This window comes from Neopelma chrysocephalum, unplaced genomic scaffold (assembly GCF_003984885.1).
Source record: "Neopelma chrysocephalum unplaced genomic scaffold, ASM398488v2 Primary Assembly neopelma1_361, whole genome shotgun sequence".
NCBI lineage: Eukaryota > Metazoa > Chordata > Aves > Passeriformes > Pipridae > Neopelma > Neopelma chrysocephalum.
This window is the reverse complement of record NW_020898025.1, coordinates 1,396,760-1,407,026: the sequence shown is the minus strand read 5'-3', so window position 1 is coordinate 1,407,026 and position 10,267 is coordinate 1,396,760. Positions and strand designations below refer to the sequence as shown.

Below are 10,267 nucleotides of genomic sequence, written 5' to 3'. Positions count from 1 at the left end.
CCCCCCCCCCGTGCCCGCGGTGCCCACGGGGTGCCAACAGGGTGTCTGATGTCCCCACCAGGGTGGCAGCTGAGTGCTGGAGGAGGTGGCAGCGGCACTTCTGCGTGCCCTGCTTTGCAGCCACCGGCTGGTGACGCTGCCGAAGGTGCCACGGTGTCACCACGAGGTCATCGGTGACCTCTGGCACGTCTGCTCCCCTGTGCCATGGCCTGAGCATCGCCTCCCAGTGTGTGCGTGCCATCCCTGCACCCCAGAGAGGATGTGGGGTGGGGTGCCAGCAGGACCCCCACCCTTAACCACTACCCCAGGAAGGTGGGTCCACCCCCAAGGACACATCCCCAGCACCTCCGGGACAGCAGCAGGAGCCAGACACCCACCAGAGCCCCCCCACATCCGCAGGGACCGGCAGCGTGGGTCCCCCACAGGGGAAGGGGTGGGCACAGGGGAGAGAGGAGCCTGTTTGGGGAGCTCTGTGGGCTGCGCTTGTGTCTCAGCATCTCTCCTGCCACCCGGGGAGGTAGGAGCTGAATTAATCGCGATCAATTAGTGCTGCTTGCAGTCCCCAGCTCCCTCCCTGCACCAGCTTTGTCGCACCCAGCGAGGGGGGCCTCGGTGTCCCCAGCACCACCCAGGTGCTTTGAGGGACTGCAGCCCCTCCGGACCCCCAAATAGGGTTGGGGAACAAGCAGGGTGTCCCCCAGCCCACGTGGACACGAGAAACATCCATGCCATCAAATCTGGCAGAAGAGGACAAGGAGGGGGGGACTCATGAGCCCCTGGAGGTGCCTCTGCCAGCCCGGAGCGAGGTGACGGGGTGTCCGGAGCGAGGGCCCAGATCCTGCAGGATACTGCAGCAAATGCCCTGCAATCTGCAGCCGGATGAATCCCACCTTCCTTCCCCCGCAACGTGCTGCCCTGGGCTACAGCTAATCTATTGTGCGCTGGGCTGCAGCCAGCACAAGCTGCAATACAGTAAATCCTTCTGCAGTATCCTGCAAGGGGACCGAGCCCAGCCGCAGCCGCCCGCCGCCGCCAGACAAAGCCAGGGGGCCCCCGCGGGGATGGGGCGCAGGGGACGGGGGCACCGGAGGGTGCCAGGCACCCCTGGCGTCGTGCCGGCGAGGCCGGGAGGACGCAGCCCTTGAGCAGGGTGGGAAGTTCTCCGGGGAGTTTTGGGTGGTGCCGGGAATCCCCTCTGCCCCCCCAAATCTGCGGGCAGGGAGACGCTCCGTCATCTGGATCCACCAGGGGGTTGTCCCTAAATGTTGTCGCCGCAGTGTTGCCCTCCATGGTCCCGGTGTTTCCATCCCAACCTTCTCCCTGTGTCTGGTGCAACCTCTCCCCGTGCCTCAGTTTCCCCACCGGTGCAGCACCCACCGAGCCCCTCATCCCCCTCCCTCGAGCGGGCTCCATCACATGTGAGCCCCGCTGCCCTTTGCCGAGGGGTTTTGCTTGGATACTGTCATTATGGTTATTATTACTATTATTATTATTATTATTGGGATGTTGGTGGGGCTCTGCGGCTCTGCTGGACCCGTCTTTGGCGAGCGAGGCATCCTTCAAAGGGAAGGCGCTCCGTCACCGCCCCACAGCAGCTGCGTTCTCCTCAATTAGAAGAGGTAATGAAGCAATTTATGGGCATCTACAAAGTGATGTGTGAGTGACAGGCTGTGTACGATCCGCGCCGGGGCTCTGCCGGCAAGTTGTGTTCTTCCAATTTTAATGGAAAGCTCCCTGGCGAGGGGGGAGAGCGAAAATCGGTGTGTCTGCAGGTGTGTGTGCTCCGACAGGGGTGGACTGGTGGTGCTGGTGGGTCATGGATGGGTGCAGGGAGACCTGTGTGCTCCAAATCCCCATCCCTGGGGAGCCTGTTACGCAGTGGTAACTGGAGCTGGGGGGCAGCTGGGTGGGATCAGGGCAGGGGGTTGGAGTGTCATAGGACTCCTGAATCCTCTGGGATAGTTGGCTGCATCTCCCTGTTTCCATCAGCACCCCAGGCACCCTGCTCCTGCCTCAGTTTCCCCATACCTATCCATGTCCCCACTGCATATCACTGTCAGACCCCTTTCATGCACCTCCAGCTTTGGGGAGCCACCATGACCTGTCACAGGGGGGGAGATCCTTGTTTTGGGGTCAAACCCCAGTGTCCCCCTTGGTACTGCCGCCAGCAGGGTGTGGGATGGGGGTCTGCAGTGCTGGGCTGGTGTTTTGGGGGTTCCCTGGAGCCCGTGGGCATTGTACCCCCCGAGTGGGTGTGATCCTGAGTGTGCACAGAGATGGGAGTGTGCACATCCCTGTGTGTGTACCTGTGGCACCCGTGTGCACCCATCCGCATCCTCACCGCTGTCTGTGCGTGTTCCTGTGCCTGTGTGTGCACCCACACCTGTGCAGGTGTGTGTGTGCACCTGCACCACGCTTGCCACACGTGTGTGCACCCACCTGTGCCCACTCTGGTGGCCGCACGTGTTCCTGTACCTGTGTGTCCACCTGCACCCACGGAGGTGTGCGTGGGCACACCTGTACCACGTTTGTCTGCACGTCTGCACACGTGTGTGCACAGTCCTCCCCCCAGGCGTGTACCTGTGCACACACCTGTGCGGGAGCCTGTTAGTGTGTGCATCCCCTCCATGCCCACCTATCTGGGGGGTGCCAGGCCGCCGGTGTGACGTGGTAGGGCCCCCCCTGTCCCCGCACCCCTGCCCCGTCACGCCGCCATTGGCATCGTCCCCAGTGGCTCCCACACCCCAGCTCGGCCCCAACTGGCCGCATCTCCCAGGAAACAGGATCCACAGCCAGGAGTTTCCACTCAACTCGTGTGTGCCTCCCACAAAAAAAAAAAAAAAAAAAAGGAGAAAAAAAAAAAGAAAAAGAAGGAAAAAAACCCACCCTGACACCAAGCCCGGCCGTTAATCCTGCCCGGCTCATTCTGCTTTTCTTGTCTAGCCAGTTTCTAAAATTGGCCAAGGGAGGCAACTGGCTGCTCTCCCCCCACCCAGACCCCCCCTCGGTCCCCACCTGGTCACCCCTGTGCACTGTCAGCACCTGGGCCCCATCGCCCCATTCCCTGTGCGGGGTGTGAGCAATGGGGGCGGTGCCCAGCGTGGGGGGTGGGTGGGCACTGGCTGACCCGGGACCCCGGTGGGCTCATGGTCAGCGTCCCCCCATCCCGGCGGGCGCCCCTTTGGCGCCCTGGGCAGCCCCCCAGCCCCAGCGCCGGGGGAGCATGGCTGTGCCGAGCGAGCCTTCGGCATGGGCACGCGTCCATCTGGCGCCTTCCAAATGTTACTGGCCTCGCAGGATCCCGGCTCCGCTTGGCTTTAACCCGCAGCACACCGGCGGGGAGCGGGGGGAGAGCTGGGCATCGCCGCTGTGACCCCCTCGGAGTGCCCCCGGCGGGGTGCTGGGGGGGCTGTGGGGCCCAAGGTGCCACGTGCTGCGGGTGGGGGGCGGCGTGGGCAGCCAGCGGAGCCCCCTCCGCGCCGCTGCGGCCGCGGGTGTTACATGACCCGGCGTGGCCGGCGCTGGGCAGGGACACACCGGGGCTGTGACTCATGCTGTGGCTATAACAGGGAGCTCAGAAAGGGGGGCCGTGGCCATCTGCGCAGCCTCAGGCCCGCCAGCACGTTTGAGGGGGCCCTTGGGGGGCACTCGCCACACCGGGGCACGGCACCCCACGGCACCGCCAGGAACGGCCGTCGCACGGGGATGTGTGAACAAACATAGCCGGCACCCCGAGGAGCGCCTGGCACCCCAGGCTGGCACCCCGAGGGAGCGGTGCTGGGGTGCCCCATGTTCCCCCTGGCAGGGAGAGGGCAGAGGAGGGGGCCCGGCGGCTGCTCTCCTCCTGCGCCGGCTCGACGGGGCGGGGGAACAAAGCTGGCACCGAGGGAAGAGCTAAATTTAGCCCGTTTCCCTGCTAGCTCTGAACTGCAGCGCTGGGCTCCAGCCGGCCGAGGTGCCACCATCGCTGCAGTCCATCTGTCGAGCTGTTCCCCAGCCCCCCCAGGGCCCCCCAGGCCGGGGAGGGGGGTCAGAGCCCTCCGGGGCCGAGGGGGTTGGGGGCTGTGTCCGCGCCTGGCGATGCCGCTGAGGGCAGCTGGGCACCCCCTCGCAGCCCTGGGGGGCTGCAGGCACCCACATCTGTGGTGTGGGAGGGTCCTCACATGGGGTAAGGGGTTCTTGAGAGGGGGGATGATTGAGGGGGAAATGGTCACTGCAGGGGGGGTGGTCGTTGTGGGGGGCGTGGCTTTTGGGGGAGATGGACGTTATGGGGAGATGGATGTTATGGGGAGATGGTCTTTGAGGAGGAGATGGTCGTTGAGGGGGAGATGGTCATTGAGGGGGAGATGGTCATTGAAGGGGAAATGGTTGCAGGGGAGACAGTTTCGTGTTGGGGAGATGATTCTTGCAGGGAAGATGGTCCTTGAAGGGGGAGGTGGATCTTGCAGGGGAGATGATCCTTGCAGGAAGAATGGCTCTTGTTGGGGAGGGTGGTTTCTTGTGAGGGAGATGGTTCTTGCAGGGTAGGTGGCTTTTGTAGGGCAGATGGCTTCTTATGGTCATTGCAGGGGAGATGGTCAGTGGTCGTTGCAGATGGGGTGGCTCTTCATAGGAGATGGTTTCTTGCAGGGAAGCTGGTCCTTGCATGGGAGGTGGTCGTTTCAGGACAGATGGTTTCTCCTGGGGTGGATGGTCCTTGAGGGGGAGATGGTTTCTTGCAGCAGCAGGAATAGAGACCTGACCAGGTATCCCCATCCCTGCCCACCTCGAGGGCACCGTGCCACGTTCTGGTGCTGAGGGCTGAACCCACCAAGGGTCCCACCAGCCTTGGGACCACCAGGCCTGGAGGACGCAGGAGACCCTGGTGGCAGCAGCACCCCTGGGACCAGGCCCAGGAGAAGGGCTGTGTCCCCAGCTCAGCATTGTCCCAGCAGTGTGGGGGTGTCCCCGGGGTCCCTGCTGCCCGGGCCAGTGGGATTGCAGGGCAATGAGCTCCCCACCCACCTTCCTGCAGCGCCAGGTGATGGGGGGATGCCAAGACCTTTGGACACCCCCTGCTTATAGCCCAGCAGTCCAGGACCCCCATTCCCAGTGCCAGGGCGGGTGCCTGAGCCTGCCCTGGGGATGTGACACCCTGAGGTGATGTGAGAGGGCGGATCCCAGGTGTGTTTGCCCCGTGTGCCAGCCAAGCCCTTCCCAGCACCACCATCTCCTCCCACAGTGGCACCACATCCCCACACCACCTTGGAGGGTCGTGTTCTCCCACCAACTCCCTGCTTGGGTGGGGGGTGGGCACCCCAAAAATCCTCTGATGGCTCCTCAAAGGGAACTGGCGGCCAAGCAGCTCGTCTGGACCCGTTACCTAAGATGAAACCCAGGCGCCATCTGCTCTGTCTCCTAATTACGAACATGGCAGAGGAGTCAGGGCGGCGGGGGGACGTGGTGACAGCGGGGTTCCAGCCACAGGGTGACAGCTAGAGGAGGGGTCAGGGCTGCCTGCAGGCGCCCTGTGCCTCAGCACCCATCTGTGCCCACCCTTCTGGACCCCTGACTCCTGTCCTGCTCCCAGTCTCAGGGTGGTGGGCCCCCGGGGTGGGTGGGTGCCCTGGGAGCTGCCAGTGGTACCCAAGGGGGACTCCAAATCTCCCCTGGTTGCTGCTGGGGTGACCCTGCTGCGCAGGAGGGCAGGGTGCTGGCAGGGGAGGAGGTGTGGGGAGGAAGGGGAGGGAGCAGGACCCACGTGCTTTGGGGTCTGTGATGCTGAATTGGGGGTGACATGGAGGTTGGGGTGGAGGGGGAGGAGGCGCAGGGACCCCCCGCGTGGCTCCGGGAGGAGGTGGCCGGGGCGGGGGGGGGCTGGCAGGGGAACACGGAAACCCTCGGCAAGCGCCTGCCAGGAAGCTGTCACTGGAGGGGATTTTCCATTGGTGTCAGCAGGAGCAGGACGGGCTGGTGGGGGACTCGTGGGGAGGGGGGGGCCGAGGCCCTGGGAGGGGACCAGGGGGGTGCGGGGGTGTGCAAGGGGTGGGGCGCAGAGGGGACAACCTCCCCGATGCCCCATGAGGGAGGGGTGTAAGGCAGCTGCACCCCCTTGGTGCCCCCAGATGTGTGGAAGCAGGGGAGGAAAACCTCCACAGTGCTCTGTGTGTGTGTGTGTGTGTGAGTGTGCGAGGGAGAGGCACCACCACAGCATCCCCAGGCTTGGGGGACATGAGTGGGGCACCCCCCGATGCCACTCGTGTGTGTTTGTGTTTGTGTGCAAGGGAGGGGGGCACCTCTGCAGCGCCCCAGATGTGTCAGGGCACACACGAGCCAGGACACGGGTGATGGGGGTGTCTGGAGACCCCCTCCCCACACCCATATGGGGGTACTTAGGGCCACCCCAACCCCTCCCAGCGCCCCGTGGTGCCCAGGGACCCCCAAGGACCCCCCGTCCCCGCTGCTGTGGCCGCGGGTGGCTGGGCACGGCACCCCGGCGGGGTGGGAGGCGTCGGGCCAGCGTGTCCCCATCTGTGTGGCGGCTGTGTCCCTGCCGCCTGCCTGTCTCCTGGTGGCATCTCCGGCCCCACCCTGACGTCTGGGTGGCCTCGGAGCCGGGCACCAAACCATGTCCGTGTCCTGCGGGGCCATCCCTTCATCCCCCCGCTGCTGTGCCGGTGCTGAGCCAGCCCCTCCGTGCCCCCCATTTCCAGCACTGGGGGTCAGGGCTGGGTGCCAGCAGGCTCTGGGGGCTTGTGGGTGGGTCTGCAACCCCACAGCACCTCTGCCACCCAAGGGGGGCCCTGACTCGGTGGAAGGGGTGAGGTGGGGGGATGTTTTGCCCCCTGTGAGGTTGGACTGGGCTTGGAGCAACCTGGTCCAGTGGAAGGTGTCCCTGCCCCTGGCAGGGGGGTGGAACGAGATGAGCTTTAAGGTCCCTTCCAACCCAAACCATTCCATGATTCTGATTCCTCTCGCCGCCAACCTCCGTCAAGCCTGAAACCGTTAAACTAATTAAAGCTTTGCAGCAGCAGGATTAAGCCCGGGCAGGGGAGGTGGGAGCCCAGGTAGTCGATTAGTTCACCAGGCGAGGATATTGGATTTCTGCGAGGCGAGTCAGCAGTCTTCAGGGGCTGTTATCTTTGCAGGGCTGCGGGGTCAGGAGGTGGGAAGCGGAGGTGACTGCAATCTCGCCCACTTCATCCCCCCCTCCTCCTCATCCTCACCCCTCCAGCCCACCCCCCACCCCCCAGCACCCGGCCTCGCTGCCTCTCCCCCGCCCGAGGCGCCCATCTCTATCTTTCCTTCTCCCTCTGTCCCTCCTCGCTTGTGTGGTCTCGGCTGGTGTTTTGTAACTAGCGCGGAGAAAAGAAAAAAATTAAAAAAAAAAGGGAAAAAAAGGAAAAAAAAAAAAAAAGAAGGAAAAAGGCCCTACCCCTGGCGAGGAAGCCAGGAATGGTGAGGTCCGGAGAGCCTAATGGGAAACATGTGGCGGCTGCCTGGGGCTGAGCGGGGAGGTGAAAGTGAGCGCGGCAGCGCAGTGAACATCCCGGTGCACCCCGCTGTCCCCCCGGGCACCCCACTGCCCCTCCAGAGCCCCCTCCCCACCGCAGCCCCCTCCCCACCAGTGCTGCCGGGCTCCCACCTGCGCCCCGTGCCATGGTGGGCAGTGGGGTGGGATGGTGGGCACTGCCTGACCCTGAGCTGGGTGGGGGGTGCAGGTGGTCCCCGCTGTGTGGGGTGGTGGCGGTTTGGCTGGGGTGAGGGAGGAGTCTTGGCACAGGGAGGGTCCCCTGGTGTCACCGGACATGTGGCCCCGGTGGGGCCGAGGGCAGGAGCCAGACACTGGTGGTGTGGGTCAGAGCCGGGGGATGTGCCCAGGGGTGAGCACGGGGGGTGAACATGGGCGGTGGGGAACACACAGAACATGGGTGATGGGGTATCCAGAGACCCCACACACCCCAGTGGTGACCCCACGGGCATCCCAAAAGCAAGCCAAAGCATCCACAGCTCCGTGTGCCATGGATACACGGCAGCACTGTGGCACAGAGCTGGGGGGCTGCACCCCACCACCCCCTGGCACCCCTCGACCCCCCGCTCCTCCCCATCCAGCCGCACGCAGCGTGTGCGGCGGGGACCAGCTCCCGGCGGCTGTTCTGGAAAACCTCCCGTTTGCTTCCTTCCTGCCTGCCTGCCTCCCCTCCGACAGCTCCCTGGGCACACCAGCAGCCTCAGCAGAGACAGAGACCGGTCTTTCTAGCACATATTTTCCTGCTGCACATCGCCCTTGGTGTAACTTTACACCGAGGTGCCCGCATCTCCGCGGTGCCAGCGCTGCGCCCAGAGCCTGGCGGGGAGACAGGGGAAAGGGGGGGATGCGGATGGACTGACAGGTTTGAATTCTCTTTCCCTGCCTTGTTGATAAGTTGTCACGCTAATCCAGACACCGGGAAGAGCCTGGATCACGCCGAGCGGCTGCGTGTGAGTGTGTGTGTGTGTGTGTGTCTGCGGGTGTGTGCTGGGGGAGGGAGCCAGCCCGGCAGGGATTCACACGCGGAGCTGGGGAGGGAAAATAGGCGGACATGCTGGCACGGGGGGACTGGGAGGGGTTAGGGGGCTCCACCGTGCCCCCCTGTGCCACATGGGCAGCAGCTGTAGGTGCCCTGACCTCACGCAAGGGAGTGGGGGGGCTGGATCTGTGTGAACGTGCGTGTGGAGATGCACACGCGTGCCCACAGCCTGGTGGGGGGATGCTCCGCACCTCATATGGGCAGCCCCCGGCTCAAGGCACGGCCATGGTGAGGAGGAAAGGTGTGTCCTGCCCCGGAACACCACCCTGGGCATCCCGTGGTGGGGCGGAGGGCACAGCGTGGGTGTCCCCTGGGATGTGGCTTTGAGGGGGAGGGCGTCCGCGGGTGTCCCCACGCTCAGGGGGTGCTCCCTGGAGAGGGGGCCGCCGGGCTGACGCGTGGGGGTCTCTCTCGAGCAGATGGGAGCTCGGTCGCCTGCCAGCCCCTCGCACTGGAGAACGGTGCCAGCCCGCCAGCCGAGTGGTTCCCGCGTGCCCAGGGCTCCGGCCCCCGCCAGCCCGGCAGCGACGGCGACGGCAGGAGCTTCCGAGTGAACCTGCACTGCAAACACCCCCGGAACAGGTACTTGGGGAGCCTCACCCCAAAAATGAGGAGCGGGGGGTGCACCGAGGAGGGGTTTGGCAGCACATCTTGCTGCCAATGCTCTGTCCATCCCTGTCTGGGCATCCCTGGAGACGGAGAGGGGATGCCCCACGGCTTTGCAAAGCCTCTTGGCTTGGGGCTTTGGGGCTGCAGCCCCCCATGGGGCACAGGATGGGCTGTGCAGTGGGCACACGACGCCCAGCACTCACCCGTGGGTGTCTGGGCCGCGCACCCCGCCCAGCCCTCGCTGTACCCCATTGCCAGCGAGGGGAAACTGAGGCAGGCACCACACAGGGAGGGTCCTGGCAAGGGGGAACGGGGTCTGCTGGCACCGGGTAGTGTCACCACGGGTGGGGGTTGGAGCTGTGCGTGGGGTGTCCATGGGTAGGTGGGAGCCGGGGTGGGATGTGGGGGGGTGGGATTTGCTGAGCCACCTCCTCGGGCGAAGACCCCCCCCCGCGTGTCCGGAGCGCGGCTCGCCGGGGACACCTAGTGGCAGAGCCACCAAAGGACCCCCGCCACCCCCCCGAGCCCCCCAGCCCCACGGAGGGGTTGGTGGTGGTGGTGGGGATGGGAGAGGGGTGTAAACCTGTCCCCTCTGTCCCCCAGATCAGAGGCAGCCTGCCCCCTCTTTCCCCACCCCCCCGCAGCCCCGACGCCACGGTGATGGGCGGCCGTGGGAGCTCGGGAGGATCAGCCCCTGGTATGGCCCGTGGAGGGACTGGCATGGGGGTGGTGAGCACCCAAGTGTCCCCTCCCCACGTGGGGTTAACCCTGCACACCCCTTCCTTTGCAGAGAGCTCAAGTGCAATAGCAGGAGCAGCAGCAAAGCCGAAGGTAAGTCCCAGCCCTGGCACCTCGACCTCCTCCAGCCTCCCAAAATCTGCCCTATGGCAGAATGGGGCAGCCCAGACCTTGGAGGGGGCTCTGTGCCAGGGGATGGCACAGGTGGTCCTGGTGTAGGGAGGGTATCCAACCCCCTGAGCTGGGAAAGGCATTCAGCCCCTTTTGAACTGGAGAGAGGGTCAGACCCTCTGGGTTGGGGAGGTCATCCAGCCCCCCTTGAGCTGGGGAGGATGTCCCACCCCCTTTGAGCTGTGGGAAGGTGGGCAGAC

At 65.0% G+C, this 10,267-nt stretch overlaps 1 protein-coding gene across 4 annotated transcripts in view; it reads left to right on the top strand.

Annotated features, from left to right (window-relative positions):
• Positions 1-10,267, top strand: part of AHDC1 (AT-hook DNA binding motif containing 1) — a 58,623-nt gene that overhangs the window by 39,545 nt on the left and 8,811 nt on the right. For all 4 annotated transcript variants that reach the window (XM_027705962.1, XM_027705963.1, XM_027705961.1 and 1 more), the window contains 2 exons: positions 8,969-9,131; positions 9,949-9,989. Coding sequence is in view for 2 of the 4 variants with exons in the window: in XM_027705961.1 (XP_027561762.1) it covers positions 8,969-9,131; positions 9,949-9,989 (204 nt within the window). In the remaining 2 variants the exon portion in view is untranslated. The remainder of the gene's footprint in view (positions 1-8,968; positions 9,132-9,948; positions 9,990-10,267) is intronic.